This window comes from Mytilus edulis, chromosome 4 (assembly GCF_963676685.1).
Source record: "Mytilus edulis chromosome 4, xbMytEdul2.2, whole genome shotgun sequence".
Classification (NCBI taxonomy): domain Eukaryota; kingdom Metazoa; phylum Mollusca; class Bivalvia; order Mytilida; family Mytilidae; genus Mytilus; species Mytilus edulis.
In genome coordinates, this window is record NC_092347.1 from 68680949 (window position 1) to 68695497 (window position 14549).

The 14549-nt window shown below is 32.0% G+C and overlaps 1 protein-coding gene across 1 annotated transcript in view; it reads left to right on the top strand.

Annotated features, from left to right (window-relative positions):
- Positions 1-7961, top strand: part of LOC139520329 (eukaryotic translation initiation factor 3 subunit A-like) — a 41257-nt gene extending 33296 nt beyond the window's left edge. Inside the window, exons 20-22 of the mRNA XM_071312876.1 lie at positions 3593-4386; positions 5281-5349; positions 7074-7961. Coding sequence (XP_071168977.1) covers positions 3593-4386; positions 5281-5349; positions 7074-7126 — 916 coding nt within the window. The 3' untranslated portion in view covers positions 7127-7961. The remainder of the gene's footprint in view (positions 1-3592; positions 4387-5280; positions 5350-7073) is intronic.
- Positions 7962-14549: the final 6588 nt, after the last annotated feature.

Genomic DNA, 14549 nt, shown 5'->3' on the forward strand with positions numbered 1-14549 from the left:
TATATTGGTAAAATACAATAGGTGTTGTAAAATGTTTTAATTTCAAATTTTAAACATACAACAAGCTCTTGATTTGAAATGCTTGATGATAAAAGCTTCATAACTAAAAATACAGTTGAACCTCGTTGTGTTGAAGTCAAAGGGACCAGACTAAAGTATTCGACTCATCCGAGGTCGAGTGTGTTGTCATAAATTTGAATGCATGAAATACGGTATGAGATTTGTGTAAACTAGATACAATGAACAGCGTGCCTTTTTTTTCCATATGAAACTATATGATTGTGTATTCAATCTCCATTGTTGGTCCTTCGTAATAATTAAAAACACAATTACAGATACAAATCATGCACAAATAACATCAATAGTCTACTCAAATATTTACAAAGGTCAGTCGCTATAAATTATGAAATCACTCGCAGCAAGAAATAAGTTCTGAACGGTCTATGATGAGGTTGTCTGCTTTACATTAAATTATGATGAATTTATTATAGTTGTCCTAATCCTTTTATCTATTGTAATTAATGAGTTTTAAATCTAACGATTCATTGAATCTCAGCTTGGGTCATTTAAATTCGTTTTGTTTTTATCTCAGGTGATAAATGTTCAACACACCAACATTCCGCTTGAACGATCAACAAAGATGTTAATAAGAGGTCACCATAAACATGTCATTTTAACTGTTATTCAAACAAGTATGTGACAGCTTTAATCTCTTTTGAAAATGATTAGGTAACATAAGAAATACATCTGATTTGAATTTTTAACCGGATTTTTGTGACAAAAATGTCGGTTATTGATTTCGGGATGTACGGCGGTCGGGCGGGCGGCAATCAAATGTTGTCCGTGCATTAACTCATGAACCTTTCAACCAAAGCTTTTAAAATTTTAATATGTTGTTACTGACAACTAAATGAAGGTCAAGTTCAATAATGGCGATTTTGACTTTTACTGTTCAGGAGTTATGGTTCTTGAAAGATTGGAAAATGGAGTTTCCAGTCGTGTCCGTGCATATACGCATGAACTGTTCTACCTAAGCTTCCCAAATTTTAATATGTTGATACTGATGACAAAATGGAGGTCAAGTTCAATAATGACAATTTTGACTTTTACCGTTCAGGAGTTATGGTTCTTGAAAGATTGAAAAATGGAGTTTCCAGTCGTGTCCGTGCATTTACGCATGAACTGTTCTACCTAAGCTGCCCAAATTTTAATATGTTGATACTGATGACAAAATGGAGGTCAAGTTCAATAATGACGATTTTGACTTTTACCGTTCAGGAGTTATGGTTCTTGAAAGATTGAAAAATGGTGTTTCCAGTCGTGTCTGTGCATTTTCTCATGAACCATTCAACCAAAGCTTTTGAAATTTTTATATGTTGTTACTGATGGCAAATTCGAGGTCAAGTTCAATAATGACGATTATGACTTTTACCGTTCAGGAGTTATGGTTCTTGAAAGATTGTGAAATGGTGTTTCCATTCATGTTGTTGCATTTACTCATGAACCATTCAATCTAAGCTTTTCAAATTTTAAGATGTTGATACTGATGACAAAATGGAGGTCAAATTTGATATTGACGATTTTCACTTTCACCATTCCTCAGTAATGGTTCTTGTGATATTGCCAGGACACAAATTAATATTAATAAATCCGGTTTGCTGTCGTTGTGACAGCCTCTTGTTATCATTAGGTCTGCATCTTTCGAAAATTCTTACTTTTGAAGTTCGGGACATCGGGGTCAATTTACATTAATTTTACTACAACTGGACTATAAAATTAACTCGACTTAACCGAGTATTCGAATCAACTGAGTTCCGCTCACCAGAGGTAATTATGTATTATGTATCAAATTGGAATTTTACCGGGACTGAGAAATTACTTCGACTCATCCGAGTTTTCGACACAACGAGGTTCAACTGTATTAATCAAGTTTCACATGCAATTAATGTTTTGTAGTGGTTACAAAATTTGTAATGATGATGCCAGAAGATAAAGATGTGCACAATTTCTTATCTGTTGAATTTAGTCCAGGGTTTTAATAATAATATGCTTTGCCTTTTAAATGCTAAACAGTTGACATAATTGTTTGGTGGGAAACGGGGCAGAAATTAAATGATGAACTTAACGACATGAAATTATCATTTTTGATATTCCATGAAAGTAGTCATCTTACAAATATGTTTTATGTATCTATATTAACAACAGTTGGAATAAGTTTTCAAATTGATCAAATTTCAGTATTGAAATTAAAAGTAAAAGCTAAATTAGGCCCTTCTGTTAAGAATTTCTAAAGAGTTATAATTTAGGCATATGTGCATAGTTAACTGAGTATTTCAACTAGTATTCCATGAAGTAAATGTAATCTAAAATAATAGGCTTTGCCTTTTAAATGCTAAATAAATTACATAATTGTTTGGTGGGAAACAGGGCAGAAATTAAATGATAACTTAACGACATGAAATAATCATTTTTGATTTTCCATGAAAGTAGTCATCATACAAATCATTTCTTTACACTTCATTTCAAATGAAGTGTAAAGAAAATATGTAATTATGCTTCTGGAAGCTGCTGTTGTTCTATGGAAAAAATATAAACATTCTAATTAAGGCCAGAGTTTTATAATTTTATGGTTTATGTATGTTTAATTCTGATTTGAAAAAAGTCTTACAAGATATATTCATGTGCATATCTTTATTGTGAACTTTGATTAGTAATACATGAAGTAATGGTATTCTAAAATAATATGCTGTGCCTTTTAAATGCTGAACAGTTGACATAATTGTTTGGTGGGAAACGGGGCAGAAATTAATTGATGAACTTAACGACATGAAATAATCATCTTTGATATTCCATGAAAGTAGTCATCTTACAAATATATTTTTATATATCTATATTAACAACAGTTGGAATAAGCTTAAAGTGTGAGTTTTCAAAATGATCAAATTTCAGTATTGAAATTAAAAGTAAAAGCTAAATTAGGCCCTTCTGTTAAGAATTTCTAAAGAGTTATAATTTAGGCATATGTGCATAGTTAACTGAGTATTTCAACTAGTATTCCATGAAGTAAATGTAATCTAAAATAATAGGCTTTGCCTTTTAAATGCTAAATAATTTACATAATTGTTTGGTGGGAAACGGGGCAGAAATTAAATGATAACTTAACGACATGAAATAATCATTTTTGATATTCCATGAAAGTAGTCATCATACAAATATGTTTGTACGCATCTATCTTAACAGCCGTCTATATTAGATGCTGGTGAATGATTCCTAATTAATAATATTCAGTGTTGAAGATAGAAATTATGGCATTAATCATTTCATTATGAATGATTAAGAAGAAATACTGTAAATTCAGAAATTATTGCAATGTTATTATTAATGAGAAAAATGTGACAAGGCTGTAATCGCAATAATTTGAACTCACATTTTGAATTTTTCTTTATGAATATAACATGATTTAAAAAAATTTCAATTTTGCAAAAATTAAAATGGCATTGTAGTCTAAAATGACACAATTCGCAATAATTTCTGAATTTACAGTATTGAAAACAATAATTTTTAGTTGAGATTGTTGTGTTTTTCATTGCAGAGGTGATGAACCACCTGCTAGAGATGATAGAGAAGGATGGCGTGGAAGGGGAACACCATCTAGAGATGAGAGGCCACCACCTGCCAGTGACGACAGAGGACCACCACCAGGTAGAGATGAAAGAGGGCCACCTGGTGATGCTTGGAGGGATAGACGTGATGATCGTGGTCCTCCTCCTTCAGGGGAGTCTGCCTGGGGCAGAGATAGAGGGAGGGATGATAGGGGTCCTCCTGGAGATGCATGGGGAAGAGATAGAAATAGAGATGACAGAGGCCCAGATAGAAATAGAGATGACAGAGGCCCTCCTGCAGAATCTTGGAGAGACAAAGGTAGAGATGCTGCGGCCCCACCTGCTGGCAGCTGGAGAGATAGAGCTGCAGCAAGGGACAGTGAACGAGCACCTCCAAGGGAATTTGATAGAGGACCTTCAAGAGACTTTGATAGAGGTCCTTCAAGAGACTTTGACAGAGGTCCTTCAAGAGACTTTGATAGAGGACCTTCAAGGGATGATAGAGGTTCAAGGTTTGCTTCAAGGGATATCAGAGAGGAGAGAGGTCCACCATCTAGGGATTACAGAGAGGATCGTGGGCCTTCAAGAGATGACAAAGAAGAAAGAGGTCCATGGAGACGAGGTGGAGACTCTGATAGATTTGGTGGTGGTAGTGACAGTTCAAGGGACGATAGATGGGGAAGCCGAGATAGACCTTCAGAGAGGTCTAGAGAAGACCGTGGACCTCCATCACGTGATGATAGAGGACCACCACCTCAAGAAAGGGAGGATACTTGGCGAAAAGGTAAAATATATATTGAGAAAACATACTACTTCACATTCATGTCAAATGTCTAATTTGGCTACCACTATGAACACTATGGTTAATGTTCAGTAGAATTTTCAAATGATTATTGATTGATTGTTTGATCTATTTATGCTGCATTCAGTGGTGAGAGTATGTTACTATATCTTGAAAAACTTTTATGCATATTAGAATATTTTATTATACCATTGTATACTGTGGATTCATTGTTTTAATGCAACAATGTTTGTAACTTTCGCTTTGATTGGATAATGTCGATAATTTTAATGGCATCAATTGACAATTGATGCCATGGAACGTACACGCAATAGCAGACGATATAAGACGAGATTTTCAATACATGTTTTAACATTGTTTTCTGTTAGTTTCATTAGAATGGAGATAACAATATTGTATTTTAAGCTCTGACAGCATCAAGTGGTGATTTGATGGTCGCAAATACCTGTTTACTGTCTCTGCTAACGTGTCTCCAGTAAACTTAATTTGCAACCCTCAAATCACCAATTAATATCGTCGGAGCTTAAAATATGATACAATTATCTTCTAAATATTCATTGGATACCAATTTTCATAGGAACAGGGAAACCATGAATTTAAATGTTTAACGAATTACAAATTTTCAAACGAAATGTTTGCAGACTTTGGAGTGTCAAAACAACAAAATTTAATATCCACAAAAAATGCAAGTTTTCTCAATCCACAAAACTAAATAAATCCAGTTCTTAATATTGTTGACAGTGTCATAATAGATGACAATTTCTCCTGACTTCTTTGCATTAATATTATTACAAAGTGTATAATTAAGGATCAGTGTCTATGTGTATGCATTACTTAACAAGGAAGACTTGATTGTAAGAGAATTTTGTTTTCCAGGAGGTGGAGGTGCACCAAGTGAAGGAGGACCACCCAAGACAAGCTGGAGAGATAAACAACCAGAGAAAGGTAACTTGTTTATGGTTCTTTTACTGGATTTGTTGAAGTATTTTGCTCATATAGATATTGTTTTAGCTTATAGAGCCAGAAAGAAGATGTGGTATAAGTGCCAATGAGACAAGTCTCCATCCAAGTCATAATTTGGGAAATTAAAACATTATAGGTCCAAGTATGGCCTTTAACACAGAGACTTGGCTCACACTGCAAGCTTAAAAATGCCCCAAAAATGTCTTAATGTAAAACCATTCAAACAGGAAAACCCAACTATTTCAATCACTCGCCTGTAATTTATATAAATTTTCTTTGGGGCGTATATATTGCTATCACGTTTGTGGTGGCGTCCAGACACATTTGGTTTCTGGACAATTATTGTAGTTTAAATGTATGGATCTGGACAGTGGTGTAATAGTACAAAATAAGAAAAAACTTTAAAAACAGTTTAGTAACTCGAGTGCTAAATGATTTAACAGTATTCTGAAATAATATGCTTTGCCTTTTAAATGCTGAACAGTTTACATAATTGTTTGGTGGGAAACGGGGCAGAAATTAAATGATAACTTAACGATATGAAATAATCATTTTTGATATTCCATAAAAGTAGTTATCTTACAAATATGATGGCATATTTAATTTTTTTAAACAACAGTCAGTATTAGGTGTTTCCTGAAGATTTAGACATTTAAAAAAAGAAAGTCTGAAAACAAGAATTACTAAGCATTGAGCAACAGCACTGTGTATTGCACAAAAGCTAGAATTCTTCAATTGAATATGAATTCAAATCATATTACCAATTTCAAGTTACTTGACTACATTTAATCTGTGTTAGATATTTAATAACAATTAAAATTCAGACCTGTATCAAGCCTGAATATTGTGTCCATTTTTATTCTCACTTTTGGTGTTTGGACCACTGCAGTTGCATCAAGCTGGGCTTGGCGAAGCAGTTTATTACACTTTATAATCTTCCCTTGTAAAAAATATTTTGCCAATGGAATGTAATGTAGGTTACTTTCTTTTGAAATTCCTCAACTATTTATTTTAAAAAAAATGGCCAGCAAGTGTAATTAATAGGTCATTTTGTTTTTTAAATGTATAAATCCTTTAATCAACATGATTAATTTCTCCCAAAATTCAAATTTGTATTGCATTTAAAGTTACTTGTTTGTCAAAACCATAATAATATATAAAGTTAACATCAAATATTTTAAGCTTTCAAAACAATTTACAGAATTAAGAATTACAAGCTTACAGTGATGATGAAACACAGACCTGTCCTGATTATTTTTGATGACAACTGTTAAAACATCTGAGTACCTGTAATTTCCCCTAAAAAAGTTTGACTCACAGAAAATATCCATAAAATATGTTCTTTCTACCATTGCCTACCCTCCTAGAAAAGGTGTCAAAGATGTGTAAAATTAAATGAGGTAGGAATACAATAGCTTTTATCTGTAGGCCTATAGAACAATTGTTGATTCCTGTTTTATAAGTGCAAACATAATATAGCATTTACTAAATACAAATGTACTCATATGGCTGACAGCAGTGAATGATATGGTACCTTCAAGCACTTCTCAGATTTATAATTTCGACATACAGTGTATATATTTTTAGCATTATGTGAAAATTGATTGTGAATCTGGATTTGATGAATAAAGTTCAGTATTAATAAATGTTGTTGACTTTTAAATTTATGAGTTTTATCAAATTATTGAAATTTTGTGTATTTTCAGAAAGGAAACCTGGTGAAGGGGACGAAGGATGGTCAACGGTCAAATACAAATAACTCTGTAATAGGACAACTATACCATACTGGACAGTGGAATCTTTTTATTGACCAACTCAAATTTATTGAACACTTCTTATTTGAGAACTTGATTATATTAAATGATTCTTCTTATAAGACAACTGTCAGATATTGATCATGTAATATTAAACAACTGGAATATTGATAACTTCTTATTGGACAACTTTACCTTAATGAATAATTGGTCCACTTGAACATTGATATATTTTATAAAGAAAAGAATTATTTAGGATTTTGAAGAAACAAAATATGTTGTGGATGGTTGGGAGTTTCAGTGCCCCTCTAAAAATACATACACATATTGAATAAAGTAAGCAACATTAAAATTTTCTTGATTATTCAACCGATCAAGATTTTTATGCCGCATATATGGGCATTATGTTTTCTGGTCTACGTCCATTCATTCGTCCCGGTTCAGGTTAAAGTTTTTGGTCAAGGTAGTTTTTGATGAAGTTGAAGTCCAATCAACTTGAAACTTAGTAAACCTGTTCCCTATGATATGATCTTTCTAATTTTAATGCCAAATATGACATTTTTATCCCATTTTCACGGTCCACTGAACATAGAAAATGATAGTGCGGATGGGGCATCTGTGTACTTTGGACACATTCTTGTTAAAATATACATTTCCACTTTTTCATTGACGAACTGAGAACTTGATCCATGTATATGACAAATTTGTAGAAACAGTTGTTATTATTTATAAATGTTGTTAATGTTTTTTGTGGGTTTTTTCAAAATCTATGTAATTGAAGTGCTAATAGTTAAATAATTATGATGTTGATTGTAAAATAAATATGATTTGCACAAGTTTTATCAGTCGTTCTCAAGCATTTTCATTCTACTGGAACAATAAAAAAACTGCCCTGCCTCACAGAGTTTTTTAAAAATCATTTGCTTTATAATATTGTCATTATGTTTTGTATTCTGATGGTCAGATGGTAGAGTGCACACATTTTTCATTCAAAATCAAATATCCAATCTTAATTGACTAGGATTGTCAGTTTTCCTATCTACGGTCGTGGTTTCCTCCTGGCACTCTGGCTTTTTTGTATTTTAACTTGATTGGTTGATGTCTTTAAAAGGTTAATGGTGTAATCTAGTGAGTTGACATGATATACCCTGGATTGGTTAGATTAGTTGTAAGTCTCAATTCTTACCAAGATTCTTAGTCAAATATATACACTATGCAAAACCAGCTGTTGACCAATTTTGTTAATGATATTTGCTCCACACTTATAGAACACCATTTTTAAAGGTGGCAAATTCTAACTGCTCGGATTGTTTTCATCTGTTAATTGAACTTTTAATGCACATATGAATTTTGTAACTTAAAAGCATATACCAAATCACTCACTGTCCATGTAAATGTTCTGGTTCTTGAATGCATTCGTATTCCTTGTGAACAAAGGAAGGATAGGTGCCATGTAGATCCAATTTAATGTAAACTGGTCTGTGTTCCAGTGATAGTAAAGACCAATTTTATAATATCATGTTGGACACTGTTGAGCTAATTTATATAACCCTGTTCATCACTTGATCCAAGTAAAAAGATCATTCACTGAGGCAGCCTTTGGATTTATAGAGAACTGTTAAAATGTCACTACTACGCAACAATCAGGGATTACATGATGGGTGTTAAAAATGTTGCCGAGTTACATGGAATCAGACTGAATCTCAGGACCCAAAAGACATTATATCAGTAATGAATGAGTCGCTATTAAACTGGCAGTGTGTTTTAATTTGGTTAATATGTGGGACAACAGGAAAACTAGCAAATACAGGCTTCCAACTGAAGTTTGACAACTAATAGCCCTGGTGAAACGACCCAACTAAGCACCTGCATGGATTATGTTCTGTAAATTCAAAATTTATTGTGTGCATTTATTAATTGCAGACTAAAATACTAATTTTATTTTTTGCAATATAGGTGTCATCAATAACTGAATATAATCTTTCAGAATCCGTTCAAATGTCAGGCTTATTGACGTCACAGAATTGTTCACTTAGTTGCACTTTAAATTTGTTTTAACTTGGTATGAAATCACTTCATAACTCGTGATAAGGGAACTTATATTTTACTTGTTTGAAAAGAAGGGGACACTGTCATGCATGTATATATATCTATATAAAGCAAATGGTTTTTCCAGTGCTATCAAGCTTTTAAGATCTGAATCTGCTATTTGGAGAGATTTGAATGTTACTACCTCTCAGAAGGATCAGAGACATTTATAAATATATGTCTCTGGAAGGATAAGGGATTACTGTTTAACTTCTGTGTCTGTCTGTCTCGTGAAATTCCTTCACATTTTTCTCGAGAAATGCAAATCAGACCTCACTGACATGTGGCGTCGGTCTTTACGAGAACATGACATACTCTGTCAAGAAGTTTAATTATTTATTGATCCTCAATTTCCTGTTAATGAGGACAACAAAAGTAAAATAAAAAAAATACTGAACTCCGAGAAAAATTCAAAACAGAAAGTTCGTAGTAAAATGGCAAAATCAAAACCTCTTAACACATCAAACGAATGGACAACTCATATTCCTCACTTGGTACAGGCATTTTTTTATGTGGAAAATGGTGGATTAAACCTGGTTTTATAGCAAGCTAAACCTCTCACTTGTGTTTGACAGTCTTATAAAATTCCATTATATTGACAATGATGTTTGAACAAAACAGACCTAATAGAAAAATATGTCAAAAATAGGGGAACAGCAGTTGACGTTATGTTATTTATATCTTAATCACTATAAAAACAAACATATATTAACGAACATTTACCATGACACAATGACAGGATGTATGAGTACAGAGCTATGTCACATGCAAGAACTTGGTACCTTTCGATGAACTTTTAAAAAAAAAACTGCTGACATTTTACAACTACAAGTGGTTGCTGCATGCTCTTGAATACTGAATAAGTTGGTAAATGTATATCCCATATGCAGGTGAAGTTGGTATATTGCTACTAAGGTGGGGAAAATTGGTAAATTTCAAAATTAAAATCGTCTCGTTTGTCATAGATTCAAAATTTAACTTATCCAATATCTTCCATATAAACTTAATAGCTGTTATTTATCTACACAACAGCTGAGGTATAAAAATGTTGTTCAAGCTTCAATAAAGGGGAGATAAATACAAGGATTGTGACTTTCAAGTGTTTGTAGAAGATATATTACTACATATAAGGTTTCAGTGGACCTGGTATGCTTCAAATCTTGTCGACTCTGACTTCTCTTGAACTGAATTTTAATGTGCGTATTGTTATACATTGGCTAGAGGTATAGGGGGAGGGTTGAGATCTCATAAACATGTTTAGCCCCGTCACATTTTTGCACCTGTCCCAAGTCAGGAGCCTCTAGCCTTTATTAGTCTTGTATTATTTTTAATTTGTTTCTTGTGTACAATTTGGAGTTTAGTATGGCGTTCATTATCACTGAACTAGTATATATATTTGTTTAGGGGCCAGCTGAAGGAATCTGATATCTGGGTGCAGGAATTTCTCGCTGCATTGAAGACCTGTTGGTGACCTGCTGTTGTCTGTTCTATGGTTGGGTTGTTGTCTCTTTGACACATTCCCCATTTCCATTCTCAATTTTATATACCTTATGATACAAAGTGTCTGTCAATTATATGTCCATTGTCCTTTACCTCATTTTCATGGTTAAGTGACTGCTAGATAATAATCTGAATTTGTTTGGCATGTGAATTTCTCACTCATTCGGATAACTTTATTTGGAATGTGGGTTCCTGGCAACATCTGTCATATATTTAACCCGACCTCAACCTCATTTTATGGATCAGAGATTAAGGTTAGAAGTTCCATGATTAGGTCTATTTTTCAAATACTAGTTTTGGTGTATGGAATGATAATATTGGGTATATAACAGTCTGGCAGGTTTCATTGGACAGTGACACCATTTTCATGGTTCTTTGGTCAATGTTAAGATTTTGCGTTTTTTGTCTGTTTTCCAAGTACAAAAGGCAAAATGTCAACTATATTTGATGTACATGTCTTTCTGGCAGGTGTTATCAGACATTAATCTCATTGTCATTGATCTTTAAAAATGTTAAAGTTAATTAAGACCACAGTCGAAGGTAACAATGTGCAGGGTTTGAACTCGCAATCTCAAAGTTGACAGGCTAGTGATATTTGTAGTTGAAAAACTCCAAGAAAACATCTGTTAAGGCCCCTTTTTCAGTTCGATAATCGCACATAATAATAATGAATGATACATGTATAAAATTTATATTTATTAATAACAAAATTACATTGAGATTTAAATTTTATTCTAAAATGTAAATAACAATCTAACAGATTTTGGAAAATAAAGAACACAGTCTGGAGAAGTGACATGACAAACGTCCACAATAAATCTTCACAATATAGCACTTCACACTTAAAATACCATTTTTTACCCCAAGCATGCAAAGAGCTCACATCTGACACAAGAAGGTTCTCTTACATGAAAACTGATTACAAAGTGTTGAAAACAAAATTAGTGTTGTAGCAAATTTGCAGTTTTTTAAACAAATGCACTAAAAGTTGTATAAAATAGCTGCCACATTTTTACTTTCATTAAAGAAATTTTTGACTTTTAATTTTCATGTTTACATAAGAATCTACATATACCAAAAAACATTTTTTCAAAATTGACATAGATAAACCAATTTTATTCTGCAATCAGCCTTATATTGTACAAATATAACAGGTATACAAATAAATTTTTGCTTTATTTGTACATGTTCAAACAAAGTCTCCTGTTACCCGCTTTGACATTGAGCAAGCGGTACGACGGATATTTTTTTCTGAGTAACAGTTCATTTTGGGGTCCTCAACTATGTCGATTTTTTTGAAAAATCAAAAGCAATGATTTCGATTTAAACAGCTAACCTCAAGTACTGGGTGTAAATTGCAGGATAAAAACAATATACCGGTATATACATTGTCGGAAAATATAAAATTTATTTGTACGAGCTTTAGAAACATGATGAAAAGCGAGGCAATGCCAAGCTTTTCTCCTGTATCGTAGCGAGTACAAATAAATTTTATTTTATTTTATGCTATGGGTGTAAATTGCAGGATAAAAACAATATATGTACATTGTCCGAAAACACAAAATTTATTTGTACTCGCTACGAAACAGGTGAAAAGATCGGCATAGCCTCCCTTTTCATCATGTTTCTAAAGCTCGTACAAATAAATTTTATATTATCCAACAATGTACATATATTGTATATGAATCTGACCACTTAAAAAAATAACATCACTGTTTATAAAAAAGTTTTGGTATTTCAGATTGTCATTGGTTGAAATTTTTTCAAGTTGCAGTATGAATTCACTTTTCCAAACTGGGCTTCTGATGAAAAACCTTTAAAAGTCCACTGAAGCAACAATATATAGATGAAAGCCTGCTTTACTGTTTGTAGATATACCAAGTTGCAATTGTTAATTTCAATTCTGTAAAATTTAAATTGTGCCAATAATAATCTTTCTACATAGTAAATACATTTCAAGAGCAAGGAAATACTAGCATATACATCTATCACAGATCGGCCAATAAATTAAGGGTTATTAAAAATATACATGTATGAGTATATCTGGCTCTAATTACTTGTTAAAAAATAATAAAACCTTGGATTTTTATAATAATAAATAGGATGGATTGTATTGTAACTACTACACACAAAACATGCTCACACCTTCATCAAAATAGTGTCACAACATGAAAACCTCCTTCCTCTACTAAGGAAGATGCAATGTGACTATTGGATCAACCTCAAACAAACTTCACAACATATCACTACGCATATTATCACAAACAAGAATGTGTCCCCAATACACGAATGCCCCACTCGCACTATCATTTTCTATGTTCATTGGACCGTGAAATTTGGGTCAATAGTTATCAAAAGTACCAGGATTATAATTTTATACGCCAGACGCGCGTTTCGTCTACATAAGACTCAAAACTCTTATTTGGCATTAAAATTAGAAAGATGCTGCAAACCCTAAATCCAATATCTTCTGTAGCAGCTAAAGTCAGTAAACCTGTTATACAGAAGAATAAGAAAATAATCAACATGAGAAAACTACTTATATTGGAGATGACATTATAATATATATATATATATCTGCTACATAAATGTTACTCATTCATTATCTAATTATATTTAGTTTTGAATTTTTAAAAAGATAAGATTTTTTAATATTTGTATATTTTAAACATATTAATGTGATATATAATTGAAGATTCTGTAAATACAGAATTTTTGGGTTTTTTTAATTTTTGCACAAACTTCTGAATTGAAAGTGTTTTATGTACTATACATTAAGACAAAATCCTATGCCAATGGTTATTATTTTCCATTTTAAAATTAGCAATGATAATACAATATATCAGCTCAATAACTTAAAATCAATCACAGCAATAATAACAAATAGTGATGAGTTTTTATACTTTTACAAATATCAGCCTTCTTTTGAAACAATATCTTTATGCAACACTGTTGCAAATATACAAGGGTCTGATTGTTCTTCATTTTTTTATTCTTTCAATTTTTTAAAACTTTTTTTTAATTATTTTTTTATTTATTTTTACTCTGATTCTGTATTCTTTATATTCAGCACCCCATCATTCTCTATTCTTTACTTTTTGGTCTATTTTCTCTATCTAATATAATTTTTGCCTTTGTTATAACCTTTTATACTTTATTCTTTATTAAGTATCACATCCAAACCAACATATGCCTAGATCGATTACACATTTTCAGAGGTTCTAGTAAAAATTGTATCTATAAAACATTCAATGTAAACAAAAATACTACAAGTGGACATAATATTATAATTACAATAACATAAACAATAACAATTATGGCAATTTATAATTAACAAGGAAAAAGGTTAAAGCTCAGTTTACCGGTATAATCATCGTTATAATTCTTTACAACAAATAATTTTGAGGTTGTGTTAAATTTGTCCTATCAGAGATTTCCATAGAAGGGAAGTGACATAACTCTACTTTATCTGAAAAATCTATCATGAATGTGTAATAAAAGATCAAAACACGATTTGCTTTAACCATGTTAACACTAGAAAGAAAGTGCATTTACTTTAATTCTACCAAAAAAAGTCAACAGTGATATTTCAACATATATCATAAATACACTACAGTGAATTTACGCAGCTTAACCAAAACAAGATTAGTTGTCAAATAAATATTTTTACATCTATGAGTATTGTCTAATTTTAAATATATCCATTTAAATATGTGTATATTTCAATGTAACTAACTAATTTTATTCAGTAAACATGTATACAAATAGAATTGATAGACTTCATTTTCAAGTTATACTACCTAATCACCTTATCAAATAAAATCTGTCTACAAATAAATA